Below are 27,623 nucleotides of genomic sequence, written 5' to 3'. Positions count from 1 at the left end.
TTTTTCTTAATGATTATTGCAGGAGTTTAAGTGAGAGACAATAGGAAATATTTTGAGTAGTTTTCTTTTTCTTTAGTAACATGGTAGTTGATGGCTTTTTTCTACTCCTTTTAATGTATTTCTGAAGTCTAGTGCACTGGGAGGTTCAAGTCCTACATATAAATCATGGGAATATAACCAAAACTTATTAGTTATGTGCCTTTGAATGCTCAAAAATTAGAAACATTTTTGGTAACAGATTTGTTTGACACTAATATCATATACTGTGTATCCATGTGCACTCTATTGTAATATAAAATGTTCAAGCAACAAGGTTTTTAAAAATAATTTTTATTGAAGAAATTTTTAACAAAGTAAAAACCATAAAAGAAAACAAAGATAATAAAGAAAAATAATAAATAGTGAAGAAAGAAAATAGAAAAAGAAATAGAAAAGGAAAAGAAAGATTATAAAGAAGCAGCTTCCAATCTTCTTGACAGCAGTTATAAATACATTTATATTTTGCACTCTCTCTAAAGTTACATCATAATTTCCTTCTTTCCATAAGCTACCCTTTCTAATCTTCAAACCCATAAATCAGAAGTTCATTTTTCTCTTTTTTTCAGGAAAAAGTCCATAAGGGGTTTCCAGTCAGTGATAAATGTAGTTGTTGATCTTTCTCTAATCAAGCAAGTTAATTTTGCCATCTCTGCTAGCTCTGTCGTTTTCACCAACCATTCCTCCATTGGGTATTTCAGAGTCTTTCCATTTTTGCACATATAATAGTCTCGCAGCAGTAATCATATATAAAAGTAATCTTCCATGGCTCTTTTCTAATTGGTTGTCTATTAATCCCAGCAAGAAAAGTTCTGGCTTCAATTGAATATTGATCTTTAAAATTCTCTGTATCATTATATGTATTTGAACCCAGAAATTTCTGGCGTTTTTTACAAGTCCACCAAGCATGATAAAATGACCTTTCATGTTGTCCACATTTCCAACATAAATTTGAAGTACCTTTATACATTCTAGACAATTTTTCTGAAGTTATATACCTACAGTACATCATTTTATAAAAATTCTCTTTTAGACTATAACATAATATAAATTTCAGTCATTTTAACCACATATTTTCCCACTGTTCCATCAATATATTATGTCCAAAGTTCTTAGCCCATGTTATCATAGGCTTTCACTTGTTCTTTTTTGTTTCAAATTTCAATAAAAGTTATACGTTTTAGCAATTATATGTTCATCGTTTGTACATAGTTCAGCTTCAAATTCTGTCTTCTGCTGCTCAGTTCCATATGTCCTATTATCTACCTTAAATCTTTCTTTTAACTATACATATGAAACCATTGAAAACTAAATCCCTCTGCAGCCAATTGCTCTTTTGATTTCATCTTATATTCTCCATGCTCCTGTTCTAACAACTCTCAATAAGTTAACCATTTTTCTTTACCTACCATTTCTTTCCTGTAAAATGCTTCTTGTGCTGAGACCCATGAAGGCATTTTCAGGCACGGTCTGGGTTTATATCTGTTCTATATTCTCAGTAGGGCACTTCTAATACAATGGTTCTTAAAATCTACATTAACCTTAACTTTATTGTACCATAGAAAACCATGCCATCGAAACCTTAGATGGTGTTCTTCTAATTCTAAAATTCTTTTATTTCCCAGCAAAATCTACTCTTTCATCCAAACTAAGAAGCAGGCTGCAAAATAGAGTTTCAAATCAGGCAGTCCCAATCCTCCTCATTCCTTTGCATTTTGAAGTATTTTATATTTAACTCTTGATTTTTTCCCTTGCCACACAAACTTACATATACAGTGGTACCTCTACTTACGAACGCCCCTACTTACGAAATTTTTGAGATACGATCAGCTCCGGCCCCAAAAATTTACCTCTACTTACGAACTCACCTCGACTTACGAACCGGATCCGCGGCCATTTTCCACTCGTTCCACGTGGTCCGCGGCCATTTTCCACCTGTTTCACGTGGTCCGCGGCCATTTTCCCGCCCATGCCACGTGGTCCGTGGCCATTTTCTGCCCGTTCCACGTGGTCTGCGGCCATTTTCCTGCCCGTTCCACGTGGTCCGCGGCCGTTTTTCTGCCCTGCCGCGTGGTCCGCGGCCATTTTCCGCCCGTTCCACGTGGTCCGCGGCCATTTTTCCGCCCTGCCACGTGGTCAGCGGCCGTTTTTCCGCCCCTAACGCGTGGTCCGCGGACGCCAGAACGGATTAACGGTAATTACATTGAACCTTATGGGAAAATTTACTTCAACTTGCGACCAACTCAACTTGCGATCAGAGTCACGGAACGGATTAAGTTCGTAAATAGAGGTACCACTGTATCTTTCTGCCATTGTTTAAATGGTAGATCAGTTGCCAGAATAGGTATTGTCTGAAACAAAAACATCATCCTTGGCAAAATAGGATATTCATTTTATCACAGAAATTCTCCCCAACAATGACAATTGTAATTTCTCCCAATTTAACATGTCCGTCTTAATTTAATTATATGTCTTAACACAATTATTCTGGATTAACATACAATTCATATTAGTCATAGTAATACCAAAGTATTTCACATTTTTCTCAATCTTAAAACCAGTTTTTTCCATCAATTCCATTTGCTTTTCGATGTTCATATTATGTAATGGTATATGGGAATGACTTTGGGGGATGTGGCCCGGAGATGCTAGCTAGGGAGCAGTCAGATAAGAGACAGCATAGCCAGCAGCTGGAGAGTGGGTGGGGCAAGAGGCTCAGAAGAGACCCTTCCTAATTTATTTATTTATTTAAACAATTTATATGGCTGCCCAACTCACTTGTGGCAACTCTGGGCGGGTTACAAAAATAAAAATCCCAATACAGAACCCACTCTGCCCCCCTCCCATCCCCCTGGCGACAACACTACATTCAAACAAACCACTTAATGGGCTCTGTATCAACCTGGGATCCCCAGGCCTGCTGGCACAACCATATCTTCAGGGCCTTGTGGAAGAGCATCAAGGTGGGGGCCAGTCTTATCTCTGTGGGGATGATGTTCCACAGGGAGGGAGCCACCATGGAGAAGGCCCTTCTTCTTGGTCCCACTAGATGGACTTCCTTAATAGAGGGGACCTGTAACATACCCTGCCTCCCCGCTCTGGTGGGTCGGGCAGATGAAACTGGGAAAAGGCAGTCCTTCAAATTACCTGGCCCTAAGCCATGTAGGGCTTTAAAGGTGATAACCAGCACACTGAATTGGATTCAGAAGCAAATCGGCAGCCAATGCAGCTCCCGCAAGAGAGGTGACATGTGTGCAAATCTAGGTTTGCACAAAATTGTGCGGGCTGCTGCATTCTGAACCAACTGAAGCTTCTGAATACTTTTCAAGGGCAGACCCATGTAGAGCGCATTATAGTATTCAAGGCGGGAGGTGACTAGGGTGTGGGTGACTGTGAGCAAGGCCTGTTGGTCCAGGAAAGGGCATAACTGGTGCACAACCTGCAGTTGCGCAAAGGCCCTCCTGGCCATGACTGCCACCTGCTCCTTGAGCAGGAGTCGCAAGTCCAGGAGAATCCCCAGATTATGAACTGGGTCCGTCTGGGGCAGTGCAATGCCATCCAAGACTAAAGATGGTAATTCTCCATGGGCTAAAGAACCCCAAACCCAGAGCCATTCCGTCTTGCCAGGGTTCAGTTTCAACCCATTGCTCCCCATCCAGACCTTAACAGCCCCCAGGCACTGCGAGAGGGAGGTCATGACATCGCTTAACTCACCATGGGATGAGATATACAGCTGAGTATCATCAGCATACTGATGATCTCTCACCCCATGGTGATGGATGATCTTACCCAGCGGTTTCATGTCGATGTTAAACAGGAGAGGAGAAAGTACCGAACCCTGCAGAACCCCACAAAGCAAGGGCCAAGGGCTGGACCTCTCGTTCCCTATCAACACTGACTGGGAACGGCCACAGAGGAAGGAAGTGAACCAGGGCAACACATTGCCCCTCACTCCCAACCCCTGAAGTGATGGTATCAAAGGCCGCCCAGAAGTCAAGTGGAATGAGAAAGGATGCACTACTCCTATCTCGCTCCCACTAGAGGTCGTCAAAAAGTGTGACCAATGCTGTTTCTGTCCCATATCCAGGCCTGAACCCCAACTGAAAAGGGTCCAGATAATCGGTTTCATCCAAGAACCTCTGGAGCTGCAGCGCAATCACATTCTCAACAACCTTCCCCAAAAAGGATTGGAGACTGGCCGAGAATTATCCAACAGGATAATTTCTCGGAGTGTAAAAGAGACAGGCAGAGAATTGTACCTTCAGACTTGCAAGACTCCGTTAATGTAGCTTTACAATAAAGTAGAATTAGCTTATCTGGTTGTGTTTCCTATCTGGTCTACTTGGTAAGGCTGACATATTTTTTGTTAACATATTTGTCTTCTGTTTATTAATTTTAAAGCCAGCTAATATCCCACAGTCTGTTAATTTTTCCATTAATATTTCTATTCCTTCCAGAGGATCTTCCAAAATTATCACCAGGTCGTCAGCAAATGCCTGTAGTTTATAAATTTCTCTTTTAATCTTCACTCCAGCAATTCTCTCATCTTGCCGTATATCTCTATTCAATACTTCCAAAGCTAAAATAAATAGCAGTGGTGACGAGCATCCTTGTCTAGTCCCTTTCTGTATCTCACAAAGTTTTGTTAATTCCCCATTCACAATTATCTGTCCCTTTTGTGAAGTGTAAATCGTTTTATCCATTTGATAAAGTTCTCACCAAAGTCCATATCCTCCAAAATTTTAAACAAGAAAGTCCAGTTCTTATTGTTAAGGGCCTTTTCTGCATCAAGAAAAATCAGTGCTGCTTGTTTTTCATTATTGTTCTAATTATTCCAAAATATCCAATACTTTTCTAATATTGTCCCTCAGCTGTCTTTTAGGTAAAAACCCATATTGATCTTCATGAATAAAGTCCTGTAAAACCATCTTCTTTCTGTCAGCTAAAATCATTGTAAATAACTTATAATCATGATTCAGTAATGATGTTGGATGGTAATTTTTTGGTGACGTCAAATCTTGACCTTCTTCAGGTATTAATGCTATATTAGCCTCTATCCAACTGTCCGGTATCTTTCCAATCTGTAAAATGTGTTGCAACGGTTGTGGTAGTTCGTCTTCAAAATGTTTATAAGAAGAGGCTGGTAAACCATCTGGTCCAGACACTTTTCCTATTTTGACCTTTTGTATAGCTTCACAAACTTCCTTTATTGTTAAAGTTTCATTAATTGTTTCTGTTTTTCTGCGATCTTCAGTAAATATTACTTCTTTAAGTATTCATCAACCTTTGCCAGGGAAATTTCTTCTCCTTTATATAATTTTGAGTAATATTGATGAAATATGTTTTGCATCTTTAAATTATCAGTTGTTGTGGTATTTCCATCTTGTAGTTTTAATATCATTTTTTTTTTCTTTCCTCAGTTTATATGCCAACCATTTCCCTGGCTTATATGCAAAATCAAAATTCTTTTGTTTTGCATAATTCATTTTTACCTCCATTTCTCTTACTGTTAGGAAAGACAACTGCCATTGTAAAAGTTTAATTTGTTGTGGAATAATTTTCCTTTTTGGGAATTTCTTTAATTCTTCTTTCATTTTTATCTGATCTAAAATTTCCTGTGTTTTCTTTTGTCTCTTTTTTTAAGTTTGCTATTATGTTGTATGAAATATCCCCCCGTAAAAGCTTTACTTGTGTCCCAAACCATTCTTATATCTGTACCTTTATTAAACTTATCGTTAAATAATTCTTTTAACTTTTTGTAGTCTTCCATTGCTGTTTCTTTCTGCAACAATGTTTCATTTAACCTCCATCTGAAGGAATTGATTTTCCTTTTAAATACTAAAGTCACTGATTGTGCTCTGAAAAAGTCTTTGGCAGTATCTCCACTTTGTGAACATTAGTAGCCAAATTCTTAGATATCCAAAACATCAATTTTTGAAAAAAAATTCTGTGTCTTTCAGAAAAATAAGTATATTCTTTTGCATCACCATTTTTGTGTCCCCATACATCTACCAGCTCTAAATTGTCCATCATGTCAAAAAAAACCCCAAACAACTTTTGGTAATTTCCCTTGTGTTGTTTTAATATCTTTCCTGGAGGTTCTGTCCCTTTGTGGGCAAATTACTCCATTCCAGTTCTCCCATTAAACACCAATTTTCATATAGTAAGTCCATGGTAATTGGGGTTTTTTATACAAAATAACTCCATTTCTGTTTTTAACTCTTGCTGAAATAAATTCTTCACCCAGATTTTTGCAAATGAAATATTTTATATCCTTTTTTCTAATATATGTTTCTTGCAAATAGTCTACATCTTGTTTTAATTTTTTAAAGTAGTAAAATAATTTTCTTCTCTTTTGAGGAGCATTTGCTCCATTTATATTCTCTGTTAGGCATTTATAATCCATATTTATGCCGAAAACTTAGAAAAGTCAATACCTGTAGTGCCTAACATGTTAGTCTCCTCCTCAGTTTTTTGTTGTTGCTGTTCAGAGTCCAGAGTGCTAGGGCCCTTTGTCATTTCCATTTGCATTTCTTCAAGTTCCTCTTTAACTTTTCTAAAAATTCTCTTGCTTTTTGCACTGAGTTCGTCAGAGTCTCCTTTAGTGTTGTTTAAAACTAAAAGCCACTCCTTCCAATTTATCCCACTGAAATGGTATCTTATTCTTAACTCAAGCTTTTAACTCAAAATTAGAATCTCTTCAACTAGGATGGGCAAAGGACTTGCTCTCCATCCTTTTAGTCTTGTTCTAGTCATCCTTCCTTATTGGAACATTTGTCTTAAGTGACACAGTCTTTTCTCATAGAACGCTTGTTAATTTAGCTGACCTGAGCTTTTGAGTAGTGTGTGAATCTTCATATATTTTTCTTTTGTCTTTTGTAATGTTACATCATATTTATGGGCATCCCAATTTGCAGTTTATGAAATGAAAAAATGCCAGAATTCAAGGTAGCTATTTTGGAATTAATAGTTACCTGTCACAGTAACCATAAAAGGCCAGTAGTGAGATACAAGCAAAAGGTCTATATTATATCTTCATTGTACTATAAATGATACATCAGTTTGTAGACCATATTAAAAAAAAAACATAAAAGTGGAACATGCTATTAAAAGCTGATGCTTTTGTTCTTGAGGTTTTCTGATAGATGAAACAGAAATAAAAACCATAGTTGTCACTGTTATTCTTGGAAAATGGCTTTTAATCAACCTTTTGCCACATTACACTAGATGCACTCTGAACCACAAGATATATTGTCTTTTGTTATTTTGAGTCTTTGTTCCATTGTGTAGATTTTTGTTTTGTGAGTATGAAGTGGAATAACACTTTCGTGAAACCATTGCTCAAAGCTCTTGGAAGGAGGATGGTAGTATTCTGGACTGAAACAGGCTTATATTTGACAAATGTAGTATTTATTTGTTTGTTTGTTTTAATTTATTTAAACAATTTATACAGCAGCAACTCTGGGCAGTACTCAGAGGATTAAACCCTGCAAAACAGGATCATAATATATTGGAAAGGGTCCAGATAATCCAGTTCCTCCAGAGCTTTCTGGAACAGCAAACTAACCACATTCTCAACAACCTTCCCTGAAAAGGGAAGGCTGGAGACTGGATGGAAATTCTTCAGTTTCGTTAGACATGTTTGTGTGAATGCATGTCATGGTAGATATACAGGTAGTCCTTGCTTAATGACTGTTCATTTAATGATGGTTTGAAGTTACAATGGCCTCAGAAAAAGTGCTTGACTACCTGTACTCACACAACTGTCACCCCCCTGCAGTCACATGATCGTGATTTGCGACCTTTTTTAGTTGTTAAGTGAATCACATGGTTGTTAAATTCTGGCAAAAAAGTCTATTAGGGAAGCTGGATTTGTTTAACCATGTGATTTGCTTAACGACTGTGGTGATTAGCTTAATGACCATCATAAAACGGTTGTAAAATTGGTCTGGTCACATGGTGACTCACTTAACAACTACCCCGCTTAATGACCAATTTTCCGGTCCATATTGTGGTCGTTAAGTGAGGACTACTTGTATTGAAAGTGCTAATAGTAAATTATTTGTTTTCTTGTCTATTCATTAAACGTGGTTATTGGGGAAATAAAATGCAGTAAAAAAAATTCATGGTTAAATGGACAAATCAGTATGCATCTTGTACCTGCTATTTGGTTTATGTACTGCTTTTAAAAAGAAGATATTTTGATTAGTTTGAACAGAAACTTAAACTTGTAGTCTAGAAACTTAAACGTTAAACACTTACTAAACTTATTTCCTCTTTTATCCTTTGATAATAAATACTTCAGAAGAGTCCCTCTCCAAGTGTCCCTGCCTGATAAGGCGAGGCGAGTAGCTACAAGAGAAAGGGTCCCTTTACATAATATTTTTTAGTGCCAAATGAATAGTTCTCCTATGTTTCCAGTTATTTTAATAGCCGTATTGTGTGTATGAGTGTGTGTGTGTGTGTGTTTATTTGGCTTATAGCCTGTTCCAGTTGTGAATGACTAAGTGGCACCCCTCCCAATCTTAGTAAATTGAGCCAAAACAATACATAAAAAGAAGAAAAAAATCAGCAATATTACACAGCCTACATATAGACTTGGAATAATCATCAGTATCACCTAAAATCCAGAGGGTACAAGGTCACAACATTCCAACCCCCAAGGCTTGATGGAATAGAAGTATTTTAATAGCCTTCATAAAAAACAGGAGATTTCAGGGGGAATGCTGTGCTAGCCAAGAGCAACAGTGACTGAGAAGGCTCACTTGGAGATGACATGGAGGGACCTGGAGGGAGCCCACTCTACCAGATTTGTTGGATGGGCAAATACTGTTGAGAGCTGATGCTTTCACATAAATATTCTGAGCCATGAAGGTCATTAAAGGTGAAAAACAACACCTTGAGTTAACTCCCAGAAGCCAGCTGGCAAACAGTGCATCTCTCAAAGTGTTCAGTTACATGGATAAATCAGGAGGGTTTCAATAGTCCAAATGAAAGGTTGAGTGACTATGAGTAGAACTTTCAGTTCCAGAATTGTGTTTGTTGCTAATTTGTTATTGTCCTTTTATGCTGTCTTTATTGTTTTCATTGTTGCTTTTCCTGATTTTTATCATTTCTGTGCTGCTCTCCTTTTTTTTGTGTGCGCGAGAGACATGCATGTGCATGGATGTACATATATTTGTATGTGTACACTGTTTCATAGTATATTTTAATTGTCTGGACGCTGCCCATATAACAAGAATTCTTAGATAGAATAAAAATACAGTACATTTAAAAAGTGAACATGTGGAGTTTTATTTAAATCTACTTTCCACAAACTGTATGTGTCTCCTTTTTTGTTATAGTGCAGGATGTGGAAGAACAGGAGCCATCTGTGCCATAGATTACACATGGAATTTGTTGAAAGCTGGGGTAAGGAGGATTTACAGCAATCTACATGCTGAAAAACTAGGTCATCTTATGTGAGTGATTAAAGCTTTATAGACGAAAAGTGAGTTGTATTCCATGTGCAAAACTGAAGATAATTTGGAGAAAAAGCAGACTATTTACTGCTGTCAGGGAAAAAGTAATAGTAATTTTAATGGTTGAAGTACACAGAGTTACAGGAGAAAAAACAATTAAGCCATTTGTAAACGCTCTCCATAACATTTGAAATTAAGTGCTTCTGTGGGAAATCTGTTGCTCCTTTCTGTTGCAGAAAATACCAGAGGAGTTCAATGTGTTTAATTTAATACAAGAAATGAGGACACAAAGGCATTCTGCAGTGCAGACAAAGGTAATCTTGTCTTCGGTGCTGAAATTAACTATATGGCATGATGGTTTTTGTGAAATGGCCACTTCCAAACAATATATGTTAATCCTTGTCTTTATCATGTACACATAGGAACAGTATGAACTTGTTCATCGAGCCATAGCACAGTTGTTTGAAAAACAGTTACAAAAATACGAGAGCTGTGCAGCTTGGAAAATTGCAGATGGATTGGTATGTGGTTTTAGTCATACTTCGTCTATTTTATATATTTTGAAACTGTAGCATTTCCGTGGAGTTGAATTACCTTTGCTTTGTTTAGCCTTGTTTCCTTCGGTGGTAAACAACTTTTTAGATACTGTGAAGGCATGAGTAGAATTCCAGCTGCATTGGATCCAGTTCAACCACTGATACCAATTTGAAGTACTGCATAATTTTAGATTTATTTTTCTTTTATCTTTCTACTTTTACTATTGAAATCCTCAACATGGCTCTTTTGAACTTTGCCTGCAGCAATTGGGTGATGTGATACTTCTGAGACATCAAGGTTTTGATACTGGCATGGCTAGTGTTAAATAAAATTCAGTCATTTAGATCACACAATCTACTTATCTTTATTAGTTTTGTTTTGAAGCTCTCTTTATGTAGTGTCTTAATAGAAACTGGCCTTGCTATGATGTACAATCTTCTCTTTAATTTGCACTTTGTACTGAGTAGGTAAAAATAAAACTGAGTAACTTCTGCAGTAATTGCCTGAATGCTAATTTTCAATTGAAACTACTTTTGACATATTGGAAATAAATATGTCAATAAATAATCTTCAAGTTATATATTGGGCAAAATATAATTGAAGAGTATGTCCTGGTCTGTCTTGTTTTACCTGTGTTTTCTCAAATTTCTTAGACACATTTTATTTCTAGACATCAACAGTTTCAAAGACAGTTGTGCAATATCCAGTTTCAGTGACTAATTCAGGCAAGGTAACCACAGGCAGACAAAGCATTCATCTCCCTTCTGAAATTATTTGGCTTAGAGTTACCACATTAATGAGTTCTTAAAGCTTCTGAGTTTCTCTAGTCTGAGACATAAACAGTGAAATCCTGGTGAAGAACTCTTATGCTTTAGTCATCAGTGAATATATTGATGCTATGCTGAAACTTCCCATGATGTACTTTAATCTTAGAGCTTTAAAACCCCTAAGCAGTTTTCCAGTGGCTAATACCTTTTACTTGAGTTCTCCATGCATTCTAGAGAACATAAAGGAGGTGCCCGTCTCATCATGCTGGTTCTGCAGAAGCACTGTGAAATGCTTGTGGGGTCTCTGCATCTTGCAAAAGTCTACTATAAAAGAAGCCATCATTGTTGCTTCCTCAGGCACTTGCAAAGCATGAGTGAGAATGACAAGGGTTTTAGCTATTTCTAGAGATGATAGAACATTATGCATTTGTGGTATTGGAGAGGTATTGGAAAGAAAAAGAACTCCATAGGTAAGGTAAAGCACTTCCTCTTCCCCCAGTCTCTCTCAGTAGGTGCCTGAGAAACTTTAGAGAAGACGACAGCTGTAGTAGCAATCTTTTGTGTGACACCCTGTCTTATGCAAAATAAACAGGGAGAGGATCAGACCATTTACTCTTTTTCTCAGTTTTTTGTAATTCACTGAGATCACAAAGCTAGGAAGAGTTGGGGCTGACCAAAATAGCTGATTTGTAAGTCCAAACAAAACCTAAGTATCTCTACGTAAGTGGCATTTTCTATGCTCAATTCTGTCATTTTGTTGTTGTCACCAAAGAACAATATTGAGGCCACTTATCAATCACATCCTTATTTGTTGCAATTACTATACTGGCATTTCCTTGGATTGGGAATTTAGAAAAATGATACTCAAGGGATCAGTTCTACTCAATATGACATTTTAAAAGATTTGGTTTATATATTTATAGCTAAACATAAAATAAATCTTTCAAAATGAAGAAATGAGCTAAAAATCCTTGTCCCTCACCCCTCCAGTTACCATTTTGTCAGTGCTTGCTCCAACATTCTTGACAGCTAAAAAGAATTTGGGGAAAAGTGCAGACCTCTGTTACAAAAGGTTGGTTGCCTCTGGTTTTAGTGCAAGAATTTTATTTGTGTGTATTTTATTATACTTTTCCCCAAAAATATGACATTATAAACGTGTTAGTGATATTTCAATATTTTTTCCCCATCATTAGATTGGCAATCAGTATATCTAAAAATGTCTTCTAAGATTTGGGTTGACTTCTAAATCAAATCAAATATTTATTATGGTCATAGACCAGCATATAACTTCTAATGATACTTTAAATCCCATTGGCTATTTTGTTAGCAAAAATAACTAATATTGTTCTGATTGTAGAGAGTATGCTCCAAGATTGTGTATGAATAAAGTAACCACCTTTTAGAAAAAAAGGATCCCAATTTCTTTTTGTTGCTGTTTCTAAATCCTATTTTTTAAAGTAAACTTCAGTCAGTGTAGGGCGGAGCTAGATTTCATAATTCTGTGCTACTGGAACAATTTTTTATAAGCTGCACGCTGGTTTATAAGCATATAATTACCTTTTCAAAATTACTAGATCAAGTTTTGGTAGCAACTTAATGTATTGTGCTTCAAAGTGATTTTCCTTTAATGTAGTTATGGAAATACAATAAATAATATTTGTATGGGCAAATAGGCAATCATTTGGCTAAAGCAAATTATTTCCTATAATGCCAATATCTGTTCTGCCCCACAATGGATGAAGTCATCATTAGAGCATGTATGACAAATCCTTAAGATGTTTTGGAGTGCCAGAAGCAAATGTTAGGAGACTTTCCTGAATGGGATTGGTTGAATGCTGCATTTGGTAGCTTTAACCATACAGTGCACTTAATCATACTTTGCAATTTAAGCTTCTTGGCTTGGTTTCCCCCATAATCTCTCCTTGCTCTACATAAACTCTTCTGTTACCTGTTCTTCTTGATCCTTCTTCCAAATTCTCAGTTTGCTATCTTGAAACTTGCTTTAAAAATCACTACTACAATCTCTATTCCTTTATGGCTTTTTAAAAACCCATTCTGATTTGTAATATTTTACTTTCAGATTAATACCTCAACAAAAACCTGTTTACTTTCATTTTCCATGAATAAATATCTGATTAAATTTGATCTGAATTAATTTGTAAGGTTCATCAAGTAACAGATTTTATGATGGGATAGGAATTGTTAAATATTAAAAGTATTAAAATATTGATTCAACTCTGTTGATTTTGAGCTCTGCCACCTTCACCATTTACATTGTTTTTGTTCTGGCCCAATTTCTATCTATTACATACAGTATGCTAAAGACCAGGGATATGGAACCTTGGGCCAAAGGATCTCTCTGTACATGTCCCATACAGTGTTTAATCATGTTCACACAACATGCTAACCATGGCTGGCTTAACATTTACCAAAGTCAGAAAATTCACTCAGGAAGCGTGGCTCAGATGGTACAATAAACTACAGCTTGGTATGCTACATTAGTTTTTTTCCATTGTGGTCAATATCTCCACCACCATTGTGCTGTCCAGCATTTCCTGGCCTTTTAATTATACAGAGAACATTTGTGGACTGACTGAGGATGGAGCTTTCACATGTAGGATGTGGGAGGCAGCACAGAGATTCCAGGAATACAGTTCCAATCTACCTGGAGAATGCAAAGTTGGAGAAGGCTGCTCTCAGTGGATTTGGACCAAGTATCTTAAAAACCAACTGCTCCCACATGAAACATAGCTCTGAACTTCCTCTCCTCTGAAGTCAGATTAGTATCAGCATGGATGCAGGTCTGTTTGATGGTGACTCCCATTTTGTGAAATGCTTCATCACCTGAGGCTTGTTTTAATTTTCAGGCTAAAATTGAGACCTAGTCTATGGTTTATCCAGTGTTAATTAGAGGTTTTATTTCTTCTCATTCCTTGGATTTATATTTTATTGTTAGTCATTTTGCTTCTTGGTAGGAAAATAAGATAAAACATAGTTTAAGTTAAAAATTCATTCTGGAAATTATTTACCCTACTCTCTTTGTTCATTACAGTTTTCCTTGAAAATTGCTTTCTTAACTGTTAGGTTTTGAAAATCTCAATTTGTATCAGTGGAGGCTTAAAGACTTTCCTGAAGTAGAAGCTGAATGTACAGTGTATGTTTTGTGTATTCAAAAGTGTGAGGTGGCCCCATACAATTCTTGCAGGACCTCCACCTATTTTGGTACAGGATCCTTAGAAGGCTCTCCAAAATGGCACATGCTGAAACTGAAACACATCCTCGTTATACAGTGATATGACAAGCTATGTCTCCTCCCCCTTACCTTCAGGGATCTCCATTAAGTAACATGTAGTTTTAGATATGACATGAACATTGTCCCATTACCACTGGGGATTAGTGTTAGCACTTGTTCTTTTACATCATTGATATCAGAATTTCAGGTTCATTGTACTGAAATATTAAGCATCCATGTTGCCAAAAAAATTCCCAACAATTTTGAGCAACACTGTGATTCAGAGCAACTGTACTGAATTAAATAATTAGAACTATCAGAAATGGATAGTGTAGTTACACCTTTTAAAAAATGTCAGCAGTGACATTGCCAGAGCTGTGTCCAAAAAGTGTACAGCAGGTTACCACAAAGCATTTTAATTTGAATAGTAATGTTTGGGTTTATATCAGAAAACAATTTCATTTGAATGCATGCATTCACTGCATAAATGTGTCACTGGAAATGTTGGGAATATATGCAGAGGAGCCTTTTTGTGAATGGAATAGTGGCTCACAATTTAGTGTCAGATCCTTGTGAGAAGAGCACTGAGATCTAGTGGGATGTGGTTACTGGTTCAAGGTCAGGGAATTGCAGAATCTGCATTAAGGCTATGTTGTGCCTATTGCCTTCTAGATTTAGTGCAACATATTGCAAAAGAATCCCTATTAAACGGAGCCCTATGGAATTATAGTATTCAAACTTTCATAATGTTTTCTATTCTCATTCTGTTTCTAGAATGTTAATTTAATTCCTGTTTGTGGGTGAGGCTCTTAAAAGTTTGAATAAAATTCCTTGGGATTTTATTCTTTTGACAGAATGAAGTTAACACAGAGAACACCATCAGTTCTGGAGACCTTGAGAAACAGGATTCTCCTCCCCCCAAGCCACCTCGAACTCGCAGGTATTTTTTAATCAACTATTGATCAATTTTTATTTTTTAAAAATCTGTTCAGTCGTGTCTGATTCTCGGAGACTGCCTGGACAAGTCCCTGCAGTTTTCTTTGCAAGGTTTTTCAGAAGTTGTTTGCCATTGCCTGCTTCCTAGGGCTGAAAGAGAGGGACTGGCCCAAGGTCACCTGGTTGGTTTATGCCTAAGGTGGGACTATAACTCATTTAAAACATGAAAACATGACAATAAAAACAAGAACCAAAAAAGGGATAGAGATGGCAGAATAACAAACTGGGTGGAAACAAAAGAAAACAGCCTAAATTAAGGGGCTTCAGTCATCCCCACCAAATATATTCTTTTAAAGTCTGCCACAAGAGGGCATGACATTTCTGCTGTTTCTAAAACTAAAATTAAAATATGCAGTGGAAGTAAATGGATGTTGGTAATTCCCAGAGGCAACAAGATCCATCCCTTTTTTTTTTTTGGTAACATATTATATATTGTCTTGTTCTTCAGCATCTTTGGTCTTTCTGATCTGACTTTTATTTAAGTATCAAACATACAGATTAAGACTATTGGAAGGAAGTAGGATTTCAGAGGCTTTCACCATTATACAAGGTGTTGAATCTTAAAATCTCCTTATACTTAATTGCAGCTATAATCTGTTTTATCTCATTCTGCATGTGTGTGTGTATGAAAAATACTTATTACAGTATTATCATAATTGTTTCCAGTTGCCTTGTTGAGGGAGATGTAAAAGAAGAAATTTTGCAGCCTCCAGAGCCTCATCCAGTACCTCCCATTTTAACACCGTCACCTCCTTCAGCCTATCCAACTGTTACAACCGTTTGGCAAGACAATGATAGATACCATCCAAAGCCTGTTTTGCACATGGTTTCTTCAGAGCATTCAGCAGACCTCAATGAAAATTATGATAAATCAACTGAATATTCAGGGAAGAATGAACTCTCTGAGCATGTAGATAAAAAGCTGGAACGCAACTTGAGTTTTGAAATTAAAAAAGTGCCCCTTCAGGAAGGACCACGAAGCTTTGATGGAAACCCTCTTCTAAGTCGGGGAAATGCACTTAAAATTAAACCAAGTGCATGCAGTACAGTGGATATGACCTCTAAAACACAGGAGTGCGGCTCAGGAGATGCACCTACGGAGCCTGTGCAAAACACTTGCATAGAATACAATATGCAGCCAGTTAATCAAGTTGTAATATCTTCCCTGGAAGGACATCAGTGTCTTACAACTTCTGATGCTCTGGAAAGACCAGACTGTTTGCCCCTTAAAGAGAAGGGACATGCCATGTGGTCATTACAAGAAACTAAAAATGAACAGCCAATATCAGAGGATGCATCTTCATCTGTTTTATGTCATGAAATTAAAAATCTGTATGTAGACTCAAATGTGCCAGTCCAAATGGACACCCCTTCCAGTGAACCAGCAGTTTTTTATCACAGCGGCGTGCTCTCAGTTAGAGCACCTCTTTGTTTTACAAATCCTCTGCATTCTGATGATTCTGATACAGATGAAAGAAACTCTGATGGGTCCATGGCACAAAGCATGTCTAATGTTTCTATTGCAAGTGCCACCGTTTCTGCAGCTGCTAATACAGAAAACATTTCTGCTAGAAAAGTATTGCCAATGTCCATTGCCAGACAGGATAATCCAGTCATAATGCATTCTAAATCTGATAAAGGTAAGTTGTGTTAAATTTTATTTATATGAATTAGGAAAAAATGAAAGGGTTGGGAGTAAAGATTGTATAAACCAGGTGTTAAGCAACTTCCTTTGTCCTCTTTCCCAGGCATCTAGCATGTATACTGTGGCATGGAAAGGCAGAAACTTCTAAAATTGGGAAGAGTCATTTTGCACAGGCTATCTCTGTCTGATATCACTAACTGTATTTATGAAGTTTTACGTATGGTTTACATTTTACTTGTGAGCATCCCCAATCCTAATCTCCATCTCCAGAATGCTTAGTTGCTGTAAAATATTTGGAGTATGAGCATATCAGTTTCCTCCCTCTTAAAATATATAGTCAATGTCTGAAAATCCTGTAAGCTAGATTCTTGGTGACACATGGCTTTAGATTTAAAAATTTATAACGTGATACATTTCCTTAAGGACTCTCCACATATGTATAAATAAGCAGCACTTTCTGTTCATGAGAAAGATGGCTGAGTTATATTTGTAGATGGACTGCCCCTATCTCTGGCAATTAAGCTTTTAAAAACCATTGGTGCCATTTAACAATTTAAAAAAGGCATTGTTGCATAGATTATTTTCCAGAGTCGAAAGAGCTGCTATGAAGGAAAAGGCTCATTCTTCCTGTGTGCAGCATCCATTGTAGGCTTTAGTGCATGCGTGATACATCCACAGGAGGATATTCCTATGAAATGTGGCTGCCAGAATTCTCAAATGAGTTTCTGATTTACTTTAAAGCAAACTGTGAAATATATATTCTTAACAGAGGTATAGTACAAACCAAGAAAGAACTGTTCTCTGTCTTTGACTCACTGAACTGGTTCATCATGTGCAAGTGATACAGATGTATATATCCATAAAACCTTTACTCTTCAACTGTTTTAGCTTGTCAGACCTCTTCATAATTGTATCTGAGAGCTCTGATTGGATATTAGCAAAACATATTTGAAAACACAGCCTCACATTTAATTCCAAGACTTTATGAAAACTAGAGCAAAGAGGTTGTGCTATTTTTATAAGGAATGTTCATATTTACTGTCTGAAAATAGTGTGATCAGGATGGAATCTTCCTAGCCATTGCAGTTTAACAGGGATAGTCTCTTTTTAAATCAAGAACAGTTATAATTGTCTGTTGAGCAGTCACATTAGATGCGTCTTATTGGATCCTGTTAAATGGATTCTGTATGACTGATTTGTAAGCTTCTATATGAACTTTCATTTGAAAGACAACCAGATGCCAGGAATTAGTTATTTTAATTCTGCCTGATACAGCATTCTGCATTAGTATAAATGTTGGATATTTTCAGCAAATTCTAGAAACTGATTTTAATACTCTGACAAATCTGGCACATCTACCTGGAAATTAATCTGTCACCAAATTGCATGACTCATGGCAGTTTATGACAGTACACAATAATGAACTGTGAAATCAAAAAATAATGTAAAAAATAGCATGCCTAAATACACCAACTATAGATTCCATCAATACAAGTAGCTTTAAGTACTAATGGCCCTATGGAACAGCTGTTTCTATTGGTTTGTGAACGATTGTTAATGTCTGTACTAGTCCAGTGGGACTGGCAGGGGAAGCTGTTCCATTAAGTGGGGATCATAATTGAGAAACAAGACCTTCAGGCCCCTTAATCATTTTACCTCTCTCAGGTTTAGGATTAATAATCTCCCCTGTTGGGTTGAGCACACTAGACAGGATTGTTATGGCAATTCCCATTCCTTGTCTGTCTTAAAACATGCCTAAATATAACTAATTTGATTATTAGCTTGGTTAAAGGTCTGTGTCTGTCTGTGAAACTTACTGTAGTTTTATTCTATTCCAGTTATTAAGTGACATCTTGCAAAGTGAGTTAGTAAATCAGATTAGGGATCTGAATACATTATGGTTAATCCACTATTTTTTATTTATTGTGCACCATGCTCTTAGATAATAAAGGGATATTATAGGAGGCATCGCTCTGAAGTTTATTTGATTGATACTTTACAGAATACCTTACTTAAATATTTAGGTGATCTAAATGATGTTTCACTGCAGTTCTGCTCACTGATGGTTTTATTCAACTTAAATGCAGGTGCAATTGATGATTTTTCTCCTCCCTTACCAGAAAGAACTCTGGAATCGCTTGTGCTTGCAAGTCAACAAGGTAAGTTTATATTATACTTGACGTAAAAACCATGAATCAAATGCATATACCAAAAGGCAGGATTGGGGTTATGTAGCAGTCCACCATGGGGGAATGACACTTGCATATTCATTTATTTAGTTGCTGGATTATTGCTTCTATTGAATATATCATGTGCAATCTTTTGAGGCGACCTGTGTTAAATAGTCCCTGTTGCTTCAGCTAGTAGAGCCTTTCCTGCAGCTTCTGAGCACTGCCCCGCATTTATTCTCCTTTTCTCAGTTCTTGAAAAGTTAAATTAGGAAGCAGAGCCCCATGTTTGGCCTCCTCACTATAGCTTTGTTTACTTTTAAAATGTAATTGCTGATGTATTAATAAGGTTATTTTTATTCATGTTTACTTTTTAAAAAATGTATTTAATTTTTAGTCACAGCTTTGCCAAAAAGTACTGTTCTTCAACAGCCTGCTGAATGGAATTTGTTACAAGACCAGAAAACTTCTGAACAACCAGAATGTACAGTAAGTATGATAATATAGAGAACAAAACTCACAGCATATGAATAAGGTATTCATAAAGTTCTTTGGGAATATGCCTTCTGGATGTGTGTGTGTGTGTGTGTGTGTAAATAAATAAGTGTCTGTTATTTGGCAGCTTCCCAAGTAATCACTTGATTTATGAACTCAAAACCAAACTGTAGTATGTAAGCTACGGAATTTTGTTGTGTTTACTTACAGGTAGCAGAAATTTTTCCAACCACCCTGTTTTACTTATGAGAGCTGGCATCACCAAAATTGGTTTTTTGTTGTTGTTACCTTCCCTGCATTTACTATGCACATTTTTTGAAAGCAAAACTATTACAGAAAACATTTTTTGTATGGGTAGGAACTTGAGAATACTGCAGTTGTTGCTCTCTGTTGATTTATGGAAGAAAATACCTGTAGTGTATTATTATGATTTTTTTCATAGAGTTTAATTATGGAATTTTAAGACTGATCCCTTTGAGTAAAAGGTGAATTGTGAAGTATGATAGAAGTGCATGATGCAGTTGGTTGTCTTGCCATAACAGTACATAGTATTTCAGTTGACTAGATCAATACTGGACAACTGAGTCCAAGCACATTGTTATATAAGGATGAATTGGAATCTGGCAATTCCCAGATTCCTTGGAAAGTGCTGACACTTGTTTATTTGAGAATAATATTCTGGCAGCAGACTGCTTGTCTATCTCCTTTGTGGAAAAAGAAATAATTACCCCATGGCTTTTACTGTGGAATCTAGAGTTCCTGTAGATGGAACAGGAGGAGAACCTATACTTTCTCTAATGTCAAAACTTGTTCCAGAGACTTCCTTAACTTTTTTGAGTATGCATTAAAGAGTTGTAGGGTTAAAGGACAGAAGAAGAGAGTCCTGTTGAGTTAGTGTTACTGTATCTTTGATACCATGATGATGAGATAAAATATAGCTTTAATGTTGGGCAGTGTTGGGCTTCACGGTTTAGTGACTGTGGTCTAGAGAACAGATTTCCTGATGTTTCACTAGCAATTGTGGCTGGCATCATCACAGGTAACTGAGCAGGGACTGACTGGGCTACTGCCTTTATGCCAGGGGTTGTGAAATCTGTTCTCTAGATCACAGTGACTAAACCCTGAAGCCCAACACTTACTGGTCATGAAAGCCTACACCGTCGATCAATCAAATCTTTATTACAGTCAAAGACCAGCATAAGGAGGGTGGGATACAGTCAATTAAAAGGCACAGAAAATGAATCAGAGTAATAATAAAAAGCTAAAAGATACAAAACAGAAAGTAGGAATCTAAAAGGAGTAGGAACATTAGATGGGTGTAGGGGAGCATAAAGGTTAGTACATGGCAAACTGTATCAAATTACAGAGCACTCTAGTATTACAAATTAGATGCTAATTAAGACTAGTTTATGGCACAAGTCATCATCTGATGAATTTTAATTACTGCTGCACAGAACCTGGCAACATTGTATGTTGTAGAAAGCCTACACCAGTTTATTGTAGCTTTCATCTTAGATATTTATATCCATTTGTCTACCCCTCAATCAGCCCAACACTGAGTGCAAGAATATATAATGGGGAGTCCTTAGTGCTGTCTAAGCTTGCTTGTTTGTCTGTAGATGTTTTATCACTCAACTAGATAACATCATCAGTGCGAGTGAGTGTGGGTTTGCTACCTGTTTAGTTAAATGGCAGGACAAGCTACGGTATATAAACAGGGAGCAAACCCCACACTTACTCACACTGATGATGTTACCTAGTTGGGTAATGAAATGTCTGCAAACAAGCCCAGAGAGCACCAAGGATTCCACAGTTCAACCCTGAGCTACATATATTCTCTTCTATTGGAATATATAATGCTTTTGATTTCAGTGTGGCATTTAGCTCTCTCATCTGAAAACACAGTTCTTATATGTATCTTTATGTTAACAGGGAATGAAAATGACTGGGTCTTCACAACTTGGTAAGCAGTTTCTCATTTAAGAGCTTACAGAATATTACTGCTAATAAAATTAAATTCAGACTGTTGTGGGTTGAGAATTGTGTAATTACAGAACTATAGTATATGGAATCAGTCAACTTTTGGTGCATGAGTAAAAAGCATTTCCACTTTTACATGGAAAGAAAAACTACTGTTACTAATCCCTAAGGCCTTACTGGGTGAAGCTCTGGGAACTCTGAATGGAAGTGTGGAGGAACACTGTATGAGTAGAGCAGCTACTTACATTGGTTTGGTCAGTATTGGTTATAAATAGCAACTGCCTATAAGAAAAATATAGCTAGGTTGGGTTAGCCCTAGTGATAGGAATATTTATTTACTTATTTATTTGATTTGATTTAGGTACCACCCAACTCCAGCTGACTCTGGGCAGCTCACAATATATTACCATAAATATACAGTACAGACCAAAGCCAGATGGAACCCAGTTACTATATGCAGACAGAAACAAAAATAACAATAATGCACCCAACAAGGGGCCCCACCCAGCTAAACCCAAGGTTTGGGAGGACCAGAATATAGTAAGGGAGTAGAATTAGTTAAATTACAGGTAGTCCCTGCTTAACGACCATTCGTTTAACAATGGTTCAAAGTTACAGTGATCTTGGAAAAAGTGCTTTACAACCTGTACTGGCACTTAAGACCCCATGGTCATGTGGTCACAATTTGCAACCTGTTTTATGATGGTTGCTAAGCGAATCACTGTGGTTGTTAAACGAATTCTGGCAAAAAATGTCCATTGGAGAAGCTGGATTCATTTAATGATCACATGATTCGCTTGATGGCTGTTGTAAAAGGGTCGTAAAATCAGATCCTGTCGTGACTCACTTAACCACCCTGGTTAACAACCAGTTTTCAGCAACAACCTGTTATGGTTGTTAAATGAGGACTACCTCTATTTCAATTTTGCTTAGTTTCTCCATTTCCCAGTTTTACCTATTTCTGCATAAGTTTGTAATTTTAAAATATGCCAGTTTAACTCATTTTACAGTACCTTTCCTAAATTGCTGATTTCTGAAAGCAGTTTTTCCAGAATGTTTTAAAATGCATTACAAAAATTGGGAATATAACAAAGAATAATTGAAATTGAGTTTACCTATTTGATAAAGTGCAAATTCAGTAAGCCCATATTAAACTACGAACCAAAGAAAGCTGTCTGTTGCAAAATGTGAGAGATTCCTCCAGGCTGTCATTGTACTACAATACCAAAGTACTGAAACTCAGACTAAATTCTGCTGTTCTACAAAAAAAAGAAGAAGAAGAAAAAGCTGAAAGATGAGTCTCCCACACTCAAATTATGGCTTTATTTAGATTTCTTATTATATTCACATTTTACTAGGCTTTGCTGTTCATTACGCATTCTTGGCTCCTGGTCGTACTTGTTACTTCCTTTATGAAACTTGCATTGACAAATAGAAAGATGATGTTCATTTTGAGGTGGTTATGAGATCTAATTAAAGTAAAAAAAAAAAAAGATGAACACATGCTCTAGAAGTTTCTTGTTCACAAACCTACCCACCTTTCAATGCTATTCATTTCTTGCAAAATTGGTACTTGACCTCCATATGACCATGATGCTGTAAGAAATGAAACACCTTTGCTTGCAGAAGCTCATGGTATTTCATGGCTTCTCATGTGAGACTGAGGATATTCTTAAAATTCATTAGCATTTATTAATCAAATTTTCCTTTATAAAAAAGGAAGTATTTTGTAACTTAAGGAATACATTATCCAGTAAGTTACATTGTGTAGTAACACTAAATTGTGCAACCCTGCTTACTAGTGAAACAAAAATGCTTTTTTATGTAAGGAATTTTTGCTTGGCATTCAAGCTAAATGTCTAGATATTAAAATCTAGATATCTACAATATCTGGAATATTACACATATGAATTTAGATACTAAAATTTAGTTTTGAAAACTGTCCTTTATTAATGATTTCCTTTTTACAGATAGCCCAGAACTAGGAGACAAATCCCAGACTGATACAATACCTCAACCATCTTCCTCCAGTCCAATTCCTAAAAGACAGCCATCACCAGATGTTGCATTTGAGACTACAGATATTGGTAAACTGCTGATTACTATTCTACCTGGGCAAATTTAATGAAAAATAGCATTATCTGTTCTTGTGTCCATTATATTTAAATTGTGCTTGTTTCCTTGTTGGCTTCAAGACAGTGTGAGATCCATCCATCCAAGCCCTAACCTAGATCTTTTTGCAGCGAGAAGCTGCGTCATGTTGACCCTCAGAGAGTATCTTCTTAGGGGTGCAAATATATATATATAGATACTAAATTTAAAGATTTATAGAAAATTAATTTTCAAGCAAGAATATTCTCTGGAAGTCAAGGGTAAAATATTTTAGTTTTAGTACCCCCTCCAATCAGACATAAGTATAATAAAACAAAATTAACCTGGATGTGGTTTAGTGAAAAACAGAATATTTACTTAATTTTAGAAATTACTGCCATTTATACAATAAGCCTTTCATATATCTAATCCAAAATTTACAGTTTTTCAGCTCTTCTTCCTCAAGTGCCTGACAGACATTCAGTGACAAAAATGTTAATTTTTATCAGCTTGATTTTTGGTTGGGTTTACTTACTTTCCCATAGAGAAGCCACTGACATCAGTTACTAGGTGAACAGATGTGCTTGAGTTATGCTATTTCTGTTTCTTTTGATCTTTTGGTTGTTACATGAGGTCTCCTACACCTCATACGTAGCTATTTGAAAATAATACCTTGTCACAGAAATAGCATGTGCTAGATTTGCTACAATAGCATGAAAAACTGGAAATATTTCTGCAATTTAGCTAAATGTGTATTGTTAGTGAGGTGCCTTCTTCAATGGATTTGTACTCTTTTAGGGTTTGGTAACCGTTGTGGAAAACCAAGAGGACCAAGGGAGCCACCTTCAGAATGGACATGATGCAAGAACAAATAATACACATATTAAATTATACTGGAATATTCAAGTGCCACTGAACAAGATCCATAGTATTCCAACGCTTTATTTTTTGGAACTAACAGTGTACATATACACAATGGTACACTTTTGTATACATCTACACAAATATTAAAGATTCAAAATGGTGGATTCTATACTTCAATCCTAACTTTTTGCTGGGGCCATCAATCTGCCTTATTACATTTTAAAGAAGTATTACTTATGGTTTGTTACTTCAAGTATTATTGCCTTAATGTCTTTTAAACCTGTTAAACACTGTTTATAGACATGTTAATATGGTGAAACCTTTGACAAATTGAGTTTATGGACACCCTTTTTGCTAATGTTTGATTACCATGTACATTTTATTTTGTGTATGTACAGGGCAAGCAGGTATATAATTTGATAAAGCTGCAATCATAAAGTATTAACAGAAGGTGTAAGAAATCTCTGCATGAACTAAAGTTGTGTACCTTGTAAATTATTTGCCCTAATGTTTTAGAAAATAGTTTGTTTTTTTAAAAAAAATGTTGGGTGCACATTCAGAATTACAGAATAGCAGAGATGAAGATTATAATACATTTTGTAAATTGTAAGCAAAAGGTTATTTTTATATTATATACTGTTTAACTGTCAGTCCTAATTTGTCCTGGTTTTCATCTAGTCACTGATATTCCGTAAGTGCCTTGAAAGACCAGATTTTTAGCATGAACAGGTTACATATTGAGACTAGTGTTATCAACATATTTGAACTGTCAGTAAAAGAACATTTTAAACTCCTTTAAGTTATCCTTTATATTGTATTTCAATTTAAATTCTTAGAATTCTCTAAAGGAAAGCCTTGGTAAGTATCATCAGGATTAAAGTTACAATAACTAATGGTGCTAGTAAAATATTTTCCCCAAGATAGCAAGTTTTATGTAAAAATTTGAAAGTACCCAAAATTCTTATGGCATCAGTCTTTCTTGACAATCTTTACTGTCAAGTTCCCTAAGGGTCTGCTACAAATTTGTTTCAGCTTCTGTAGTATAGAATCTTTAAATTAAGAAATGAATTTAGGGACTATTCACGTATATTCCAGTAGAAGTAGCATTACTGACTTAGGACTTAATGTTCTTCCAGTTATAAAATTATAACTTTTTGTTCCAAGCGCCTCCCCTGCCCACCTTCGATTTGCATGCTAGTGGTCACACCCTAAGAATAGCAATTAAAACTAAAGTACTTAAATATAGTTGACTCTTACTCTTCTTCATTATAAACTGATGGTAATTTTTGAAGGCTAACAAATCTCAAATAATATAATGGTCAGGATTTCTAAAATTGTTACTTGTATTAGCAAGCAGTCCTTTTCCCTTACAAACTTAGTTTGAACTGTAATGTTCAGAGAACAAGTTCTTTAGAAACATGAATAGTTTGAAATACAGTATGGCGCTCATTTTCCACTGTGACTTTGGCTCTGCTATAGTGTAACACATGCTGTTACTAACCTGATGATTCAAAACTACTTATTTTATTGAAATATCCAGAAATGCGTATATGTCTATCTCTCTCTCCCACACACATATCACTTAGGAATCTTAGCCTAGATAGAAGCTATGTTGTATAAGGAGAAAAATAAACAAGGCCAGAATTTACAGAAAATTAGTTTTATTGTGAGTGAAACACTCCTCTGTAAATCAACAATGTGTCTCAGGGGCTTTCAGTCTTTTGCTGCTAGTAGAGGATTGGGTTCTATCAACTATAATTTCCAAACCGGATTATCTGCAAAGCTCAGTAGGCAGAATGGAACAGTTTTGCCACTGGAATGATTGGCTTAGCCGTTCTTCATGACTGAAACCTGAACTTAAGCGTACTAATGCAGGGCATGCAACTTTTTGTGTGGCTGGGAGCTGCATCTCAAAAAATAGAGGGGGCATGTAAAATCAAGGTAGGTGGAGAGGGAATATGCTACGACCAAAAAATGTGGAAATGGATTTCCCCCCCCAAGTTTCTTGGGTTTCTTGTATTGAGACTAATGTGCTTATTTTTTTCCTCCAGCAAAACCTGGTGGGAAATAATTTTTTTTTTTTTTTGGCGATTTGCTGCTGAATTAGTGCAGTTCTTGGTGTCAGCAAAAAAAAACAAGAACAAAAAAGTATGGTGTAGGATCTTGATGTGTGCTGTCTTATCTGTGTATGCAACTGATATTTCAGCAGCTTGTTATGAGTTTTGCACTACTGTTTAAAAACAAATTCATTGCTAGCTTGCCTCTGAAAATATATCCTGGAAAAGCACAATATTATCACAGGAATATAGGGCATCTGTCATAGTAACATGTCAACTTTATTACCTCCGTACAAAGTCCAAGTAAAAGTCATTTAGTATATCCTTCTTCCTGAATTTTCCAAGTGGAATTTTAAAAAATCTTATTGGGAGTATACATCTACAGTGGTGCTTAAAAGTTTGTGAACGCTTTTGCATTTTCATTATTTCTGCATAAATATGACCTAAAACGTGATCTGTTTTCCACACAAGTCCTAACATTGGATAAAGAGAACCCAATTAAACAAATGAGTCAAAAACATATTTGTTCATTTGCCTTGAATGCTGAGATAATACACTTTGGAAAACTGTATACAGTGCTGTTGCTAACTTTTTACACTGGCAGTACAGTTCACTTTGAAAATGTCCATGATTCTGCTTACAGAATAATCAACTCAATTTTTTTAGGATATGAAACATAATAAAAGATGGTATCATTGCACATTGTGTATTTAGAACAATGTGCCACCTCCAAAGTGCTGATAAAAAAAAGTCTCAAGACAGTTTTAATTCTAAAATAAAAATACCCCCATATCCGTACCTTCTCATGAAACACAATGGTTATTTCTAAATGCTTCTATAGTGGGGCAAAAAAGTATTTAGTCAGCCACCAATTGTGCAAGTTCTCCCACTTAAAAAGATGAGAGAGGCCTGTAATTTTCATCATAGGTATACCTCAACTATGAGACACAAAATGAGGAAAAAAATCCAGAAAATCACATTGTCTGATTTTTAAAGAATTTATTTGCAAATCATGGTGGAAAATAAGTATTTGGTCAATATCAAAAGTTCATCTCAATACCTTGTTATATATCCTTTGTTGGCAATGACAGAGGTCAAATGTTTTCTGTAAGTCTTCACAAGGTTTTCACACACTTGCTGGTATTTTGGCCCATTCCTCCATGCAGATCTCCTCTAGAGCAGTGATGTTTTGGGGCTGTCGCTGGGCAACACGGACTTTCAACTCCCTCCAAAGGCTTTCCATGGGGTTGAGATCTGGAGACTGGCTAGGCCACTCCAGGACCTTGAAATGCTT

At 36.3% G+C, this 27,623-nt stretch overlaps 1 protein-coding gene across 3 annotated transcripts in view; it reads left to right on the top strand.

The window, feature by feature from the left end:
* The window catches only part of PTPN12 (protein tyrosine phosphatase non-receptor type 12), a 74,027-nt gene extending 48,962 nt beyond the window's left edge, over nucleotides 1-25,065 (top strand). For 2 of the 3 annotated variants that reach the window (XM_088134934.1, XM_088134936.1), the window contains 10 exons: nucleotides 9,381-9,447; nucleotides 9,734-9,811; nucleotides 9,920-10,018; nucleotides 14,888-14,973; nucleotides 15,696-16,669; nucleotides 18,762-18,833; nucleotides 19,240-19,331; nucleotides 21,270-21,300; nucleotides 23,288-23,404; nucleotides 24,207-25,065. In XM_088134934.1, the coding sequence (XP_087991060.1) occupies nucleotides 9,381-9,447; nucleotides 9,734-9,811; nucleotides 9,920-10,018; nucleotides 14,888-14,973; nucleotides 15,696-16,669; nucleotides 18,762-18,833; nucleotides 19,240-19,331; nucleotides 21,270-21,300; nucleotides 23,288-23,404; nucleotides 24,207-24,268 (1,678 nt within the window). In that variant the 3' untranslated portion in view covers nucleotides 24,269-25,065. The remainder of the gene's footprint in view (nucleotides 1-9,380; nucleotides 9,448-9,733; nucleotides 9,812-9,919; nucleotides 10,019-14,887; nucleotides 14,974-15,695; nucleotides 16,670-18,761; nucleotides 18,834-19,239; nucleotides 19,332-21,269; nucleotides 21,301-23,287; nucleotides 23,405-24,206) is intronic. The other variant, XM_088134935.1, reaches the window with a different exon arrangement.
* Nucleotides 25,066-27,623: the final 2,558 nt, after the last annotated feature.

Source organism: Python bivittatus, unplaced genomic scaffold, assembly GCF_059951505.1.
Source record: "Python bivittatus isolate LINGU-HERP-01145 unplaced genomic scaffold, Pbiv_v1 ctg000120_np1212, whole genome shotgun sequence".
In the NCBI taxonomy this organism is placed as follows: Eukaryota; Metazoa; Chordata; class Lepidosauria; order Squamata; family Pythonidae; genus Python; species Python bivittatus.
This window is presented reverse-complemented; position numbering and strand designations above follow the sequence as displayed.